At 54.5% G+C, this 18,558-nt stretch overlaps 1 protein-coding gene across 1 annotated transcript in view; it reads right to left on the bottom strand.

Moving 5' to 3' along the window:
• The window catches only part of TCERG1L (transcription elongation regulator 1 like), a 150,054-nt gene that overhangs the window by 27,947 nt on the left and 103,549 nt on the right, over positions 1-18,558 (bottom strand). Inside the window, exons 2-5 of the mRNA XM_041461114.1 lie at positions 18,229-18,492; positions 16,694-16,840; positions 15,429-15,609; positions 7,717-7,881 (exon numbers count right to left, since the gene is read on the bottom strand). Of these exons, the coding sequence (XP_041317048.1) occupies positions 7,717-7,881; positions 15,429-15,609; positions 16,694-16,840; positions 18,229-18,492 (757 nt within the window). The remainder of the gene's footprint in view (positions 1-7,716; positions 7,882-15,428; positions 15,610-16,693; positions 16,841-18,228; positions 18,493-18,558) is intronic.

The raw sequence follows: 18,558 nt of genomic DNA, 5'->3' as shown, positions 1-18,558 counted from the left end.
AATCTCTTCTCTCCACCTGAGAGACCCCGTTCCCAAGTGACAGTGACATTTTACACACCGTGAACCAGTACTGAAACAAAATCCACTGAAACCTTCCCCAGCTGAACGGGGCTGGAGAGCACAAAGGCATGAGAAGAGACAGAAAGGAAGAGGGAAAATGATGGAAAGTGTCCAGCAGGGAGAATCCTCCTCAGCAGGACAGAGCCCATCACATCCCCGAGGTGCCACCAGGAGTGGGGAGAGCCTGGACATCTCCTGTGTCTGCAGGCTGGCACAGGGGTCAGACCAAGGTCCCTGCCTCCCTCCCTGGGTTACCTCCACACACAGGATGAGATCATCACCACATAATAGATTGAACAGTTAATTAATTCCCTGGAACCCTGCAGAGGAGATGTTCACCACGGCTGTGGCTCCCCCAAGCCACAGGTCAGTGAGCTCTGTCCCTCCCGAGCCTCTGCACCTCTCAAAGCCCAGCAGCCCCAGGAATGCTGCTCTGGACAGTGAACTGTGAGGGAATTCAGAGACAGGGACCCAAACCCTGAGGGAATTCAGAGACAAGAACCCAAACTCTGAGGCAATTCAGAGACAAGAACCCAAACCCTGAGGCAATTCAGAGAGAAGAGCCCAAACCCTGAGGGAATTCAGAGACAAGAACCCAAAGACTGAGGGAATTCAAAGAGCCCAAACTCTGAGGGAATTCAGAGACAGGGACCCAAAGACTGAGAGAACTCAGAGACAAGAACCCAAAGACTGAGAGAACTGAGAGACAAGAACACAAACCCTGAGGGAATTCAGAGACGAGAACCCAAACCCTAAGGGAATTCAGAGCCAAGAGCCTCCAAAGTGGGGAAAAAAGCTGTATTGGATTTTTGGGCAGTTCCTGAGAGCAGCAGCTCCTGCCCCAGGTGACCTCCCTGCTCTCCCAGCAGCGCAGGGCAGCCAGCCCAGATCAAAGACTCCTCTTGAATTATTCATAGAGCCATCACAGAAAATTGGAAAATAAGGCTGGAGGGGCCCAAAGGCACAGCAGGGATTTGTGCTGAGTGTGGCTGGAGGGACTGGGGCTCTCCTGGGCTGGGACAGAGCTTCTCCAAGCCCAGGGAAAGGAGGTGGGACCACCCTGCAGCCCAGGAAGGTGGGACCACAGCAGGAGGAAAGGGGGTGGTGGGGGTGATGAGGATGGTGATGGTGATGATCACCCCACAGCCCTTCTCACTGCCCTGTCCAGTCCCATTTCCCAAACTTTGATGATTCTTTTCCAGCCTCACACAAACTCCAGTAGCAAATTTCCTTCTGCCCTCTGGACAGGATGTAATTGTGAGAGAATACACTGAATTATGCAGCATCAGACCCCCAGAACCTCCACTTGCTCCTGTCATAGCACTGTAATTATTTCTGCATGAACCAGTCCTTTGTGCTTCAGAGTGAAATCTTCAAGCACTCATTTCTGGGAGGGTTTGAGGATCTGAGTCAGAAATTAAGTTTGGAATTTTGAGCCCAGCCAGGCAGAAACCAGGAATGTGACTCTAGTGCTCCATTTTTTGGTGGTTTCTGAGTCAAGTTTAAGGTCCCAGGTTCTTGACACCACAGAGGGAGCCCAGTGTGGAACAGGGGCTGGCAGGAGGGATTTTCTGGGGATGACAGAATCCCAGCCTGGTTTGTGTTGGAAGGACCTTAAAGCCCAGCCATGCCACCCCTGCCAGGGCAGGGACGCCTCCCACTGTCCCCAAGTCCTGCTCCTTTTCCCTTCCACCATCCCCACGTCCTGCCTGTGCCAACAGAGCTGCAAGTGCAATAAAATCCATGAAATTCCATTTAGTACCCTGGGGAAGCTCCTGTGGCGCACTTAAAATTGGGAAATGTAATTAAGTTCCCTTATTTATATTCTGGCCAAGAAGGAAGATTCATTTTACCTCTTTACATTTCTTTACACTTTAGTGGGGCCTGACTGAGGAACAGGGGAGTCACCCAGGAAACGTCCACATCTCCAAAGCAAAACTGGGCACAAACACCAGGAAAATCCCTGTGGACTTGGTTCCCACCATCCAGGGGGCTGAACAGGAATAACAATAATAACAATAATAATAATACAAGCCCTGAGCTCTCAGCCTCACAGACCCCCACGTCATGCCATGGTGCCCTGGAATTTCTATTCCCTCATAAGAAACTCCCAGTCAGGTATTTCTATATTAATTTTAGTTTCCAAGATGAAGTGCAGCAGCAATTTGAATGATTCACAGGACGTTTTGTGGCACAGGGTTTGCTCAGCTCTCAATCCCACTGGACAGAATGTCTGGAGCATTCCAGGATCCCCTCCTATTCCAGGGAATGCTGAGATTATCCCCCTGCCTAACACACCACACTGAGAATTGCACCAGGAGGTAAAAGACCCTGCAGATGCAAATCCTAAAAGTGGAGATTAATCCACTGGGATTGTGGAATTTCCTCCTCCATCAGGTTTAGTTTTGCACTGAGTTCACCCCACATCTAGCCCTGATTCAGGCCAAACATTGGGAATATATTAGTTAAAATCCACTCTGTGGCTTCATTTTACAGCATCAAAACCAGTCCCCAAATAGCTGAACAATAAAATTGAACACATAAAAAATAATGTCTAAAAAAATGCTTTTTCCCTCTCACTAATAAGCAAGACAAAAGCACACAAAGCAACATCACTCCCATCTTTTACTGGGGCTCAGCAGGATTTGCTGCTTTGTTCCCCTCTCCAAGTGCCCCAGTATTCCTGCTGGGCAGCAGCACAAAAAGCTGGGCCTGAGCATCCCCTGGGGATTATTTTGCATCCCAGCACCATTCCATCAAGCCTTGGCCACACGTGCAGAGCTCCTAATGCTTTCATTGCATAAATGAATTGCAGGATGCAGCAGCAGCCACCAAAACAAGGTGTTCCCTCAGCTGTGATTTAAAACTCACGGGATTCTCACAGGAATTCTCATCCATTCCTCTTCTTCTGGAGAGGGACAAGCAAGGGCTCCTCGTGGAATGATCCCATTGTCATTCCTTTCACTCACTTTGGGTTTCCTTCTAAGACTTCTGCTCCATTTACAAGAAATATACCCAGTTTAGTGAGGGCTTTTTCAGCTACACAAATCTCAATTAATTTGAGTCTCTAACAGAAAGAAGAGCCCAGCCTGCCCCGTGCAGCCCAAGCTCCTCAGAGGGACACCCAGGGGAAAGGACAAACCCAGTGTGACCCCGAGCCCCAGCCTCACCTGGCTGGGGAAACCCACCTGGCAGAGGAACTGCTGCTCCTGGAGTGAAACCTGATGGAAACACTGCCCAGCACTGCACTTCCCACAGCTAAACCCAGCTCAGTGCTTCAACAAGCAGTTACAGACACACTAAATTAACTCTGACTTTCATGACATTTACCAAGAGCTGGGCACGACTGAGAGGATTTGGGTTGTTTGTCTTTTGTAACTGCCACTGGAGTATTGATATTTTCCCTTTTGTCAATACCTTGCTATTACATCCCAAGCACTGAGAACCTCTCCTGGAGCACACCATGGCAGCAGCTGCTTAGCCTGAGCAGGACTGAGCTGTGGCCTTTTCCTGGTGTCCAGCCTGACCCTCAGGTCTTGCTCCTGCTCCCCAGACATCCCAAAGCCTTGGCAATCCCTGCTGGCACAAGGTGCACTGTGATCCATAACCCCAGTCAGGCCTCCCCATGGATTTGCACCAATAAACTCCCCATGACTGGCTTTGGATGGTGCAAAAATGTGCAATACCACAGAGCTGTGCCTGACCTCACCCTGCCTGCCCTCCTCCTGCACTTTGCCTTGGTAACCCAAGCAAGCTGAATTTCCACACGGAGCCATCAGCCTGCTCCTTACAGGGCCTGACTGGGCAGCTCCAGCTGCCAGCAGGGACTCACTGTGCAGGGAGGAGGGAATTGGTACCACTTCAGTGGGCTCTGGGCATGATTTGAGCCCCTGTCCCAGCTCACCTTCCCTCTGTGTGCCAACACAGACAGGGAACCAAAACGTGACTTTGTGCTGAATACTAGCCCAGGCAGGAAGTGATCACTTTAATAACTATAAACATTCATTTACCTGCTTCGTTAGCCAGCATTAGAGCAGCACATCATTTACAGCAAGCTCGTTAGAGCCACCCAGCACTGCCAGGCCAGTCCGTGCCAGTGCCACACACGGGGCACACCCAGCAAGGCCAGGAGGCTTCCCCAGGAGGGGAACACCACATTCCTGCCTGGAACTTTGGCTGTTCTCCCAAAATCGTTCATTTGTGCTCAGCTAATGCCGTGGAATTCCTGTGCAGGGGAGGGCTGGGCTGGTGTGAGCTGAGAACTGCACGAGGAGAATTCCCACGGAGTGGATCCCCAAGGGTGGGAGAGAGCCCAGCAGAGCCACCTGCAGAGCCAGAGCTGCTTCCCAGCACTGACTCCCTGGACTGCAGCTGTTAATTATCTCATTAACACAAGGAAGGAAAGAGTGTGCACAGAGCATGGACACGTGGCTCAGCCCAGCCCTCCCAGTAAGGAGCTGGGAGGGAAGAGGTTGGCCAGGAAACATCTGGAACATCAAGGCCAGGTTGGACACTGGGGCTGGAGCACCTGGGACAGAGGCAGGTGTCCCTGCCAAGACAGGGGTGGCACTGGGTGGGCTCTGAGGTCCCTCCAAACCAATCCACCCTGGGCTTCTGTGATTTCCTGGGGACCTGGGCTGAGCTCAGGGGTTGAGTGGGACTAAGCCCACTGCCTTCCCCAGCACTGCACCCTTCCCAGGCCCCGTGGGACAGTCTGTGCCTCTGCTGGGAGCAGCAGCAGGTCCCTGCCCAGCCCATGAGCCAGCTCTAGGCATGCTCTGAGCCTGGCTCAGTCAGCAGCCCTGCTGAGGAGGGACTGACAGCCACGGACAGAGCTCAGACACAGAGCTGGCACCGAGAGCTGGCCTTGGCACACAGCATTAAGGTGCTGAGAGGAAAAGGCTCAGTCACTTCCCAGCTGCTCCGTGGCAGCCTAAACCACCACATTTAAACCCTTAAATAATGCTGAGAGCCAGGGAACAGGTGGCAAATGGATTCTATGGCAGATGGTGCCTTTTTTAATATTTGTGCTCACTGCTAATTTACAGAGTCCATAAGCACAGGCTCATCTCTTACCTTCTTCACTGCTGCCATTAAAAACCTGCATGTGAGGAAAATAAACACCCACTTCTTCATGCAGGAGCTGCAGAGGGGTATTAGAGATCACCAGACACCCCATCCCTTAATTACTGCAGGTAAGTGCTGGTGCTTGCAAATTTAATGCATTTAGGATTTCTTTGAGCCAGATTTCAGAGCCTTGGCGTGGCAGTGCTGGGAAATGCAGTTTCCTCCCCCAGCAGAGCCCAGGAAGATGCAGCACAGTGAGGAGCTGCATCTCCACAAGCTCCTGTTTAGTCTTTATGTTAAACCTGGCACAAAATCCACACTCACAGCCAGGCTGCCATGAAATATTTAAGGGAACATTTGCCTGGTAGATGCACGAGCAGCACCACCAGTAGATGCAAAATGAAGAAAGGAAATAAAAGCAACCCCAACCCAAAATGGGGCTGCAATTGCATTGCTGGAACCTTCTCTGTTGCCTCACTGGTGTGGGAGCAGAGAGCACAGCAATGTGGGGCCAAGGCCCCTCTCACTGCCCAGAGCCTGAGCTGGAGCCTCTCCAGCCACACATCACTCCATGGACAGGTTCCTCAAGCTTCAATATTTTATTCCATATAAAACAGTATTTTATGTTGCTGTTAAACCCAGGATTTTTATGCTGCTTCTCTCCCACACGTTTATTTCATCATTTCAAGTTTTTCTAGGCTCAGCACAGTGACAGAACAATCCCCAAGAGCACCACTGACTGCAGAGCCGAGGCACAGCAACCTGCAGCAGCCAGCACCTCGCAGCCCTGTGTGCTCAGCCCCATTCCCAGGGATCCAGCTGGGATCCTTCACAGCCTCCTGCAGGAGGAGGCTGCACATGCCTTTAAATTCCCCAAATATCCTCTGCTCTCTCATAGCTGTGCTTCTGATTTTCCTTCCCAAAATGTAAAATAAATTGTATTAAAAGTGAATTTTTAAAAATGACCACACTGCATTGTGCACACTCACAGTTCCCCATAATTCCAGGTGATTTGCTTTGAGGGAATTCCAAGGAATTTCCTCTGTGAGGATGGAAAAGCAGCAGAGCCTGGATCCCCACCTGCCCTGTGCCCTTCCCACACCTCCCACCTTGTGTTAACACCCTGCTGTTAATTCCCAAAGCTATTAATTAGGCTGCCAGCAGTTAACTGTAAGGCTGCAAAACTAACCACAATCAGAGGTCTAAAAATTAAATATTCACTCCTAAGACTATTGATCAAATGGAGCAAATCCCTGTGACTGGAGACACAGAACCACTCTCTAAGGAACAGGACACTGCTCTCTAACAGAATCAATTAACAGGGGATAATCAACTAACTGGGCTAACCACACACACAATGCTCAGCCTTCCAGGCACCAATAAACATGGAGATTGAAGCTGGAAATAATGTAATTTGGGGGTTTTTAAGTTCATTGCTACTGCATGCCAGTGGCCTTTCTTAAACTTTAGACAAGAGGAATGTGGGAAGCTCCTTATCCCCAGGGTCACTTTTTAGGTGGCACGTGGATCAGGACAAACCCAGGGAGGAATTCCTTCCCATCTCCCATCGAATGGATGTAGTTCACACCATCCCCTGGTCCCATCACAGCTGGTCCCAGCACTACCCAAACAGTGGGTGAGGGGTGCAGCCTCATGTCCATTTTTCACTTAACTGGCAGATAACTGTTCTAGAAACATCCCCAGGCAGCCCAGGTGCAGTTACAAACCTTCCCTAAAGGCTCCTGTCACCACGCCTGCCCAGCCAGGCAGGGATGCCCCCTCAGCTGCCACCTTCAGAAAGGTTCCACTCAGCACACAGAAAAGAGACACTTTTCCAGGTACCAGCCACACCTCAGCTCTGGGAAAGGACCCAGGCTGAGCTCTCCCAGCACGATGATAACTAAAAACACCCAGAGAATCTGCTGGGACTTCACCCAGCGCTGTCCCACGTGGTGCACACACCTCGTGGGGGCCATTCCAGCTGAGGAGGTGAAGGTTTCAGCTCGGCTGTGAACACACCACCAAACCTGAGGGTGTGCTGGGGGCTCTGAGGTGTGCCCACAGAACCCCTCAGGTGGGGGAGAACCAGCTCAGCTGGCCCTAAGTGTCCCAGGGACACATCCATGACAAACATCCCAGAGCTCTGAGCCACTCCTGGCACACAGACCAGAGCTATGACCCACTCCTGGCACACAGACCTGAGCTGTGACCCACTCCTTACACACAGCCCAGAGCTGTGACCCACTCCTGGCACACAGCCCAGAGCTCTGAGCTCTGACCCACAGACCAGAGCTGTGACCCACTCCTGGCACACAGACCTGAGCTGTGACCCACTCCTTACACACAGCCCAGAGCTGTGACCCACTCCTGGCACACAGACCAGAGCTGTGACCCACAGCCCAGAGCTGTGACCCTCTCCTGGAACACAGACCAGAGCTGTGACCCACTCCTGACAATCCAGAGAACGCCTCCAAGCTGCTCCAGAACCCCCAGTTTAACCCCTGCAGTGCCACCCGTGCCCAGCATTCCCCAAACCCCCACACCCCCCCGTGTGCCCAGAGCTGTCCTGGGGCCCAGCAGGGCCCTTACCTGGGAAGGGCGAGGCCAGGAGCGGGACCTTGATGGGGGACAAGGTGAGGAGGTGGCAGGGCTGCAGGCCGGGCCCCGGCGGGGCCTGGGGGGCCTCGGGCTCCAGGGCCACCAGCGCCAGGCCCTGAGTGCCACCCGCGGCTTTAAGGCTGTTCTGGCAACCACCTGTGGGAGAGAGAGACACGAGTGAGAGCTGCGGGGAGAGCAGAGCGGCTGGGGACAGTGCTGCGCTCAGCTGCACTCTGGATTTGGACACGGGATGGAACAAGACGCAGCACGTCCCACCCGGCCCTGGGTGCCCCCTCAGAGACACCAGGGCCTGAGCAGGCGGGACGTGAATAAATCTGTGTATTGTGTTCAGCTCTGGGCCCCAGAGCTCAGCAATCGCAGAAACAGAGTCACTGACAGTGGAAAAGGCCTGAAGGTCATCAAGTCTAAATCCTGACAAGACCTTGTCCCCAGCCCAGAGCTCTGGGTGCCACCTCCAGGAATTCCCGGGACACCTCCAGGGATGGGCACTCCAGCCCTCCCTGGGCAGCGCCTGCCGATGGAACCCAGGAATGTCCCAAATAAACCCCTGAACACCCTTCAGCCCCTGCACCATCCTCTCCCCAGCCTGACAGTGGCAGCGAGGACCTTCAGAGCTCAATCTCTGCTAATTATGTTAAATAAACAAGAGCAGGGGTGGTAAAACTCCTGAGGAGCAGAGGCAATCTGACAAACAGCAGCTGTTCCTCCCTCCACCAGAGCTCAGACTCAGAAATTAAGCAGTCATCAGCTTCTGGTGGCACCCAGCAAAGCTCAGCCCGCAGGCTCTGGGAGAGAACTGGGGCTCCAAAAATCCCCAGCTGACCCCAGGGCAGGCCTTCCCTCGCCCTGAGGCTCCCTTTGTGTGTATCCCAGAACAGGGAATGGCTGCTGGGAGGGAGGCTGTGGGGTGGGGGATGCAGCCCCTAAACAACTCCAGGCAGGAGAATCCCAGCAGGGACCTGGGTGAGCTCACAGGATCAGGGAATGGGCTGGGGGGGACCTGGAAAATCACCCAGTGCCACCCCTGCCATGGCAGGGACACCTTCCCCTGTCCCAGGTGCTCCAGCCCCAGTGTCCATCCCAGCCTTGGGCACTGCCAGGGATCCAGGGGCAGCCACAGCTGCTCTGGGCACCCTGTGCCAGGGCTGCCCACCCTGCCAGGGAACAATTCCCAATTCCCAGTATCCCATCCAGCCCTGCCCTCTGGCACTGGGAGCCATTCCCTGTGTCCTGTCCCTCCATCCCTGTCCCCAGTCCCTCTGCAGCTCTCCTGGAGCCCCTTCAGGCCCTGGCAGGGCTCTGAGCTCTCCCTGGAGCTGCTCCTCTCCAGGTGAGCACCCCCAGCTTTGTCCCAGCCCTTTACAAACAATTACTTCCCAATAGAATAAGCCCTGCATTAACAAAACAGAAGTTTAGTGTTTTCAGTGTCACAAAAAACATTCATTATTTCCACAGTCATTCTTCCTCCATGCCAAGGAACCTGCAGATGCACTCAGTAACAGGCACACAGGCCAAACAAACCCCACAAATATTTAAGTTTTGATAATTTAGCAACGGATAAATGAAAACAGATTTTTCTACCAGTCCAACAGTGGAAATTAAGAAACAAAAAATAAAAACCCATCAGTGTCCAACCAATCCAAGTGTTAAACACAAGCTCATTGTTCATTCACCTGGGAAGTGGAACAATCCTTCAGTGGGGTCAAACACCTGCCCTCCAAGAGCCTGTGCTCATTCCCAATTCCAGCTGCCTGCTGCTGGGAGAAACCCACAAAACCTCTCCTGCAGCTCCTGTGAAAGCTAATGCTGCCTGCAAATACGACTTTGCTGTGCCTTCCTGCAGGGCACACGAGCAGGAAGGTTGTTTACTTCTCATTTGATTCTTTTCTTGTGGAGAGGAGGATGTGATTTCCCCAAAGAGGGCAGGAGAACAGCAGAGTGATGTGAGCCAGGCAGGCACAGCCTGTGCTGAGCCGGGCTGCCTCATTAAACCTGCATCCATCCCCTCATCAAAGTTTCATTGCTCAGCTGGAAGAGGAGTTTGGGTGGTTTCCCCTCCTTTGATGAAGCTCTCTCTGTCTCTCCTGGTGAATCACTCCATGGTGGAAGGGCTGTCCCTGGGGCTCAGTGCTGGGCAGAGCACGGCAGGGCTCAGGGGGTCCTGCTGTGCCTCAGCCCAACAGCATCCCCCAGTCGGGCACTCAAACACAGCCCAGCTCTGCCAAGGGCACTGCCAGCTGGGCCAGGACTGCCCCACAGCTGGGGGCACCCACCCGAGGAATTCTCCTCACAAACAAACCAGACCTTGCTGGGAGTTCTTTTCAAAAAGGCCTTGAAAGGGTTTTAGAGTTACCATCGATCACCCCGCACTCACAGGGGGAATTTCCAGTCACAGGCCAGGAAAAGAGGAGTCAAACACCATCACTGATATTGCAGTGAGGGGAAAAGGCAGGATTTCTTCAGCAATGGTGTTTTCCCAGGTCATGGTACACCCTGGCACTGAGGTGCCAACTTCTCCTCTGAATCCCAGAGTCCCTGGGGCTGGAAAAGCCCCCCGGGATCACGAGTCCCAGCTGTGCCCATCCCCACCTTGTCCCCAGCCCAGAGCTCTGAGTGCCACCTCCAGCAATTCCCGGGACACCTCCAGGGATGGGCACTCCAGCCCTCCCTGGGCACTGGCAGTGCTCCTGTTTCCAAAACCATCCTCAGCAGCAGCCCTGCTGTAACAGGAGCCCCCAGTGCTGTGCTGCATCCAGACCAGCCCCTCACAGCCCCCAGCCCCTCACAGCCCCCAGCCCAGCTGATGGCTTTAAGCAGAATTTTCTGTATTTTTAAGAAGGATTCTCTTCATCTTTCAGCTCTGATGGCTTTAAGCAGAATTTTCTGCATTTTAAAGTCGGATTCTCTTCATCTTTAAGCTCTGAGTCTTTAGGCAGTATTTTCACTATTTTTAAGTAGGATTCTCTGCATTTTTAAGCTCCAGGACTTGAGGCAGAATTCGCTGTCCCTTCCTTTGACCTCAGCTGCAGATGGAGCCCGACTGTCACCTCAAGCCCCCTCTGAGTGCAGACAGGTGTTCCCAGGTGTGTCAGACAGGTGCTGTTCAGTTTGCTGAAAGCTTCTGTGCTGTACAACCTGCTGGGCAACAGCCCGAGGGGACGTGGCACCTCCTCCTGGCACTGACCTGGCCTTCTGGAGCCTGGGCTGACCCTGTGCTGAGCTGAGTGGGGGGCACCTCCCCACAGACACCAGAGACCCCAAAAGGACCCCCAAAAGGGCCCAGGCACAGGGACATGTGTGAGGTGGAAGGATTCTGCAGCAGGGAGGTGATGTGAAAACGTGTGTAAGACAGGAAGGGGGGTCGACATTCCAGTGGAAAAATTCAGATTTGTGCAAAACTTTCACCTCCTTCTCAACCTGATCCTGTGCCTGTGTTTAGAGTTCCTAAAAAATACTGAAAACGCTGATATCCCTGCAAAGGGAACACACACAGGGATATCGCACTGCAAAGGGAATAAAGAGAGGGAAATCCCACTGCAAACACAAACAAACACAGGGATATCCCTGCAAAGGGAACACACACAGGGATATCCCCCTGCAAACACAAACAAACACAGGGATATCCCTGCAAAGGGAACACACACAGGGATATCCCACTGCAAAGGGAATAAAGAGAGGGATATCCCACTGCAAAGGGAACACACACAGGGATATCCCACTGCAAAGGGAATAAAGAGAGGGATATCCCACTGCAAAGGGAACACACAGGGATATCCCACTGCAAAGGGAATAAAGAGAGGGATATCCCACTGCAAACACAAACAAACACAGGGATATCCCTGCAAAGGGAAGACATACAGGGATATCCCCCTGCAAACACAAACAAACACAGCAGTAGCCCTGCAAAGGGAAACAAACAAAGGCAGGGATGTCCCTGCTTTCCTGATATCCCTGCTCTCCTGACATCCCTGCTCTCCAAGGGGCAAATCAGCGGCTGCACTGCCACTGTAAGCCCAGTGAGTGCCAGGAACACCCGCTCAGTTTGCTGCTGGTGTGCAGTGAATGGAAACCCCCGGCTGCTCCTGCCCTGCCGGCACCGAGAGCTGGGTTCGTTCACACGGAGCTCTGGGGTCAGCGGGGATGATGCTGTGGAAAGGTCAGAACAGCAGCCTTGCCCATAAACACATTGCTCGGGGGGTTATTGCTGTCATTTAAGTGGGAAAGCAAACTTCACTCAAAGTTTCTCTTGATTTGGGGAGATAACGGGAAAAGCACCAAAAAACCCCATAAACTTAACGAGCAAAACAAAAACTTTGTGAAGGCTGTGGTTAAAGCCAAGCATTCCCAGACCTAATAAAGCACTTGGCTGGCAGTGCTTGAATGTTCCACAAACAAAGAGAGGTTTGATGGCTTTTAAGGGACACGAATGGGGTCCTGCTGTGCTATTCTCTGTCCCCAAACAGGGAGCCCCAGCACACGTGCTTAAATACAAGATAATCCCATTTGCGAAGCCAAAACCTGAGTGCTTGTAAATGGAGATATGCTTCAAACACAGAGCTGTGCTCAGGCAATACAGGAGGTCAGAGGTCCTGGGTGGTGTATTTCATGAGAAAACAGAGCCCAGATTTAACAGAGAGCAGCCCTATTTCATTCAGAATCTGGAAATGGAATTACCTAGCAAGCTGGGCCTGTGTTTGGATGTGTATCTGCATGCTGGCACTGTCTTGGTTCTGTACAGGGTACTGCCATCAGGAGAAAAGAAAGACGTGAACCAGAAGGATCAAAATGTAATTCCCTTGGGGTGCCCCACACAACATCCTCATCTCCACACAGGAGACACGTGGAACCAGATGAGCTTTAAGGTCCATTCCAGCCCCAACCATTCCACAATTCCATGAAAACCTCCCCAGATACAGACATGAGAACACCCCAGGCCAGGGAGCACTGGTGGCACGGTCCTGACACCAGGAGTGCCAGACTGCCCCAGCACACCTCCCAGTGACCCCAATCAATGTCCTGAAGCTCCAGCTTCCACCTAATGAGTGCCGTAAGCCACCACGGGGTGCTGCCAGCACTGCCTCACCCCGTCCAGCAGCCACCCAGCTCACAGGGATGTGCAGGAACCCAGCTGGCACAGTGGCACAGGGCACCTGGCCAACCCTGACCGCCCTGACCTCACCCACACAGCGCAGGAGACAGAAACATGAGTCCTTCCCTCCCAGAAATACCAGTGCTGTCTTTGCAGAAACATGAAATGCTGCCTTCCTCCCCAGAGCACACACGAGCCAGGCGTCATTGCCAGGGGCAAAGGGCACCCTTCTCCTCAGAAACACACAAGAGCACATAATTCATGGTTTGCACTTGGGGAGAGAACAATAACTGCTGCTTCTCACAGCTAATAGCACCTTGGAGTAGCTGGGGCTGCAGCTGTTAAATTATGCACATTACCCTTGCCAGGATGCGTGCTCGCTCCTGGAGCTGAGCAAGGCTGCAGCTCCAGTGAGAAAACAATTCTATCATTGCTGATAACTGGGGAAGGCAGAGCTGCTCCGGAGTGAATCCCACACAGAAACCTGATTAGCTCCCCTCATCCCACTGAACCTGCTCCAGGATCTTTATTACTCCTCACATTAAGGGCAGATATTGCACAGGAAACACTTCCAGTGCTGCCATAGCAGCTGGGGAAGCAGCTCCTGCTCTGCCTGCAGGACAGGGATGGTGCCACCCTGCAGGAAGGGCCACAGGTCCCTCACCAGCTCTGGAGCCCCACCCAGCCTGGGACAGGATGTGGCACCGACCACAGCAACAGCTCAACAAGGATGGGAAGGAATTCCTGACTGCCCTGGCACAGGGTGCCCAGAGCAGCTGTGGCTGCCCCTGGATCCCTGGCAGTGCCCAAGGCCAGGCTGGACACTGGGGCTGGAGCACCTGGGACAGGGGAAGGTGTCCCTGCCATGGCAGGGGTGACACTGGGTGGGATTAAGGTCCCTCCCAACCCAAACCGTTCCAGGATTCTGTGATCCCATTATGTACAGAGATGGTGGGGGGATCTGAGCTCCTCCCTGCCCCTGTCCCACCCCGAGGAGCTCAGCTGGCAGCACTGAGCCTGCTGCTGCAGGAGGAGCAGGGTCCAGCTGCAGGGCTCCTGAGCAGACACCACAGGCACAGGCACTGGCCAGGGGGAGGAAAGCCTTCCCCTCCCGGGGCTCCCCACAGCCCACAAATGTGGCACCAGGCTGGCAGTGTCCCTGTTCAGCCTGCACTGCCCCTGAGCAGCTCCCAGAGTGCTCTTTCCTTATATCTGCCCTTCTGCATGTGATAAAATACACTTGTGCACGTTTAAAATACTGAACTATTTCAAAACACTGAAGTCTTTAAAAGGTGCAGAAACACCTTTTTAAAGGTGCAGAAACACCTGCTGTGGCTCCCAGACCCCCTCCCTCAGCAGCACACCCATCCTCTGATTCCCCAGGCAGCCCAGGAGGGGCTGTGGCTCCCAGACCCCCTCCCTCAGCAGCACACCCATCCTCTGATTCCCCAGGCATGCAGCTGCTCTTTTGTGGAATAAATACCAAAAAATCCTCTAATAAACAGAAATTAATTCATACCAGGCTTTCCCCACAGCTGAGCCCTGGGCAGTGCTGGCAGGAGGAGAGGAGGCTGAGCCACAGCTCTGCTCAAACACCAGAATACTGACCCAGGTGAAGGGGCCAACACGTGCCAGGGCACTCCCTGCTAATTAATGAGGTTGGTAACGAGCCCAGGAGCCAGGATCTCCTCCAGCACACTCTGAACCTCAGCCCTGATGGCAAACGCCACATCCTGGGCACTGCACAGCTCTGAAATACAAACTGCTTTTGGGGAGAGCCCGTGGAAAGGGGAGCTCTGCGCTCAACCCCAGGGACAGCACCTTTGCTCTGAGGAGGGCAGGAACTGGCAGCAAGTCAGTAATTCCAGTTCCCAGTTTAGGACTGTATTTAGGGGCTGAAACACCAGTGGCACTTTCTCCTCAGCCTTCTGTATAGAACTGCTATTTTAATTTACTCCTGCAGCCACAAAACAGAGATGCAGCCCTGCGGGGAGGCATGGTCTGCTCTTGTCCAAGCATAAATGCTCTTTACCAGGTGTAAATCTCAGTTACCTAAAGCACCACAGAATATTTGCACAGTTAATATTTGTAACTTTTAGTTGTTGTGTTCAGTTATGCAGATTAATGGAATTTATTTCACAAATGGCTGAGCCTCAGTGGGATGATGGATCCACTGCTCCTCTCCTGCTGGCTGTCTACACAGACCCCACCAAACCCTGCAAAAGAGCAGCCAGCAGAACCCTGCACAGACTGTGCCACAGAGCCATGGAATCACTGAGGCTGACAGCGATTTCTGTTTGAAAAATCAACTCAGTAGGTGGGGAGTGGTTGCTCCCTTCCTGGCAGAGGTCACCAGGCAGCTCCAGAGCAGCCTGGCACAATCTGCTGTAATTACACACGGCCCTTTCTTCCTCTCAGTCATTCAGAGGGTGAGCTGCACTCGGCCATCAAGGCTCTGCTCAGGCAAGGGCTTGCAGCTGAATGGAAGTGAATCTCTGCTTTAGAGAGCAGCTTTGCCTCTCTGGGGGATGCATTAAGGGAAAACCACCAAGAAACAGGCAATACTTAATTATTGATGTGCTTATTTCCTGACCTGGGATCAGCTGAGGGGCCAGGACGAGCGTGGGCAGTGGTCTGGAGGCAGCAGCTGGCCTGGCTACAGCCATGGCTACTTGATTGCTCAGCAGCAGAGGCTTCTCAGCCCCCTGGAACAGCCTGGACTCCTCCGGCTGGATCCAGGCCGAGTCCAGGGCAAAGGCATTGTTCAAGTAGATCTGTCCAACAGAAAGAGACAAAAACGTTACCGTCTGAGACCCCAAACTCAGAAATACAAATGAGAACAAAGCATCTCTAACTCGCTGTTTCAACAGGCAGAGCCTCAGCTGGGGACAAACTGCCCAAACCAGGGTCCCTCAGTGTGAGGCTGAAGTGAAGTGACCACTTAAAAATTAACTGGCTTTGACATGACAGATCAGCTGCTGCAGCCGCACGGGAGGCCGGGAATTCCTGGAGGCAGCATTGTCCTGACACAGCCACTGCTGGTCCTGACACAGCCACCCCGAGTGACCCCACCAGCACCAGGGACTGCGGCCACCTCCCCAGCCTGGGGGACACGGGGCGAGGGACAGGGGGACAGAGCACAAAACCAGCCGAGGGACAGGGGGACAGAGCACAAAACCAGCCGAGGGACAGGGGCACAGAGCACAAAACCAGCCAAGGGACAGGGGGGAGAATGGCACGACACGGGGCGAGGGACAGGGGGACAGAGAAAAAACCAGCCGAGGGACAGTGGGGACAGAGCACAAAACCAGCTGAGGGACAGGGGGTAGAATGGCACAAAACCAGCCGAGGGACAGGGGCACAGAGCACAAAACCAGCCGAGGGACAGGGGGACAAGGCCAAGTGTTCAGCACTCAGCTGGCAGAGGGGCAGATGTGGGGAACAGAGGTGGGATGGGGACACACGACCCCGAGGGCCACCCTGGCACCAGGGCTGTGGCAGTGCCCATGGTGACACTGCTCTGCCAGCACTGGGCTGTGGCACCCCTTTGGGACAACCAGGGAGAAAGGGAAGATGGAAAACCCCCATAATCACATCTGGGAGGAAAATGAGGACATTCTACTCAAAGGAATAAATACTAGCGATATTTTAGTCCTATTAACACCCGGGAACAGTGAAGCTGTAACTGCTGCTCCATCACCTGCCCCTTCCAGCATTCCAACATTTCCCCTCCGCAGGGTCCTCCTGACAAACACCGACCTCTCACACCCTGAGCCCACAGCATTCTTCAGCTCGTGTACTTGATGTGCTCCCAAAAAAAGCCCTAAAAACGCCTCGGCACGCCAGGCTCGCACTTACTTTGCAGCTGGGCAGCCTTTTATCAACCCAGCCCTTCCCGGCGTGCGGCGGCACCGCGGCGCTGTACACGGGCGGGAGCACCGGCACGAATTCCACGCTGGAGGAAGGGGAGAATCCTACGACCGGGGAGTGAGCTCCAAATATCCACTTCGGAGGGGACAAAAAAAACCAAACAAACACGAGAGGAGGAGTTAACAAAAGGATTTTACCGTGGGAAACCGATGCTTTCCGTGATTTCCTAATGACGCGACAGACGAGCACGGAAGATGTCAGCAATGTCCCTTCAGCCCGACAAGGGTTTGCGTTTGGCTGGGCACGGCAGGGTGGGAGCACGGAGGGTTCGGGAAGCGCAGAGCACAGCCAGGAGCAGGACACGGGGGCAGCGGCTGCAGCGAGGGCTCCTCTGCTCGCACTGAGCCGTGCAGCGCCAGCGAGAGCCTGAACGTGCGTCGGGAGGGCCAAAGGGAACGGCAGAAATGCGTTTTTTTTCTCAACTTAAATTCGCCTGGCAGATGGGTTCCCACAGCAAAACCACCTCTGCAGGTTCGTCGAGCGGTCTCCGGCTGGGGAATAATTGATGTTCCCGTTTCATTAGAGCAGCACCGACTGTTTTCTCCCGAACCACAAGAGACGCTCGAGCTCGAAAAGGCTGGAAATCATCACACGGAATCGAGCGGACGCCACAGCGCTCGCGGCTCGCGTTTATTTTTACTTCTGTCTTCCAAAAAAACATAAAGCCGAGGCAAAACTGCGCGCACGGCTCCGATCCCTCCGCTGAGAGGTGCGAACGCCCGGCTGAGGGCTCCGCTATGCGAGCAGCCTCACGGCAGCAATTAATAATTGAAATATTCATCAGGGAAAGCACTGGCGCGACACGCCAGTTCCAGTGACACGGCTCAAAACTTTCGTCTTTATAAATATTCACAGAACGCTCGGCGGCGATGCTGCCCCGGCTGCCGGAGCGCGCCGGGAGCATCGCTCCCGGTCCGGCTGCATCTCCGGAAAGCGCATCCTGCAGCCGGCGGGGAGCCCAGCCCCGCCGAAGGGACCCGCAGCCCCCTGGCAGCCCCTCTCCTCCCGGAGAAATCCCCGCCGCACGTTCCCAGAGCCGCTGGAAGTGCCGCGCTCCGACACACGCGGGGCGCAGAGCGTCGGGAACGGGGTGCAGAGCTGGGGAAGGGGATGTAGAACCCAGGGAAAGGGGAATGCAGAGCTTGAGAAGGGGATGTAGAACCCAGGGAAAGGGGAATGCAGAGCTTGAGAAGGGGGAGATGCAGCGCCCCGAGGGAGGGGGATGAAAAACCCAGGAGGAGGGGATGCAGCGCCCAGGGAAGGGGGAGATGCAGAGCCCATAGAAAGGGGGACGCAGAGCCCAGGGAAGGGAGCTGTAGAACCCGGGAAAAGAGGGATGCAGCGCCCGCGGAAGGAGGGATGCAGAGCTTGGGAAGCGGAGGATGCACAGCTCGGAAAAGGAGGACGCAGAGCCCGGGGAGCCCCCGCCGCCCCGCGGGGTCTGTCCCGCCGCCTCCCCCCACCTCGCGGGCGGGGGTCTCGGGGGTGCCGGGGCTGGCGCCGGGCAGCGGCTCCGGGAAAGTTGTGTCCTCGCACGGCGGCTCCGCCCTTACCTGGCCGTGCAGGAACGGCTCGGCGGCCGCGGGCAGCAGCGGCAGCAGCGGGGGCTCGGCGGGGCCGCGCCAGCCCGCCGCCCCGGGGAGGGGGAGGGACGCGGGAGGGACGGACGGACGGACAGACAGACAGAGGGAAGGAAGGAGGGGGCGCCGGCCGCCGTGCAGCCCCCGCTGGGAGCGTGGGTCTGCACGGCTCGGTCAGGAGCAAGTGGGGTTTTGGGGTCATCCCCGGCGGCC

This window comes from Pyrgilauda ruficollis, unplaced genomic scaffold, assembly GCF_017590135.1.
Source record: "Pyrgilauda ruficollis isolate IOZ18807 unplaced genomic scaffold, ASM1759013v1 scaffold15, whole genome shotgun sequence".
Lineage (NCBI taxonomy): Eukaryota > Metazoa > Chordata > Aves > Passeriformes > Passeridae > Pyrgilauda > Pyrgilauda ruficollis.
The sequence above is the reverse complement of the archived record's forward strand: the minus strand, read 5'-3'. Positions and strand labels throughout refer to the sequence as shown.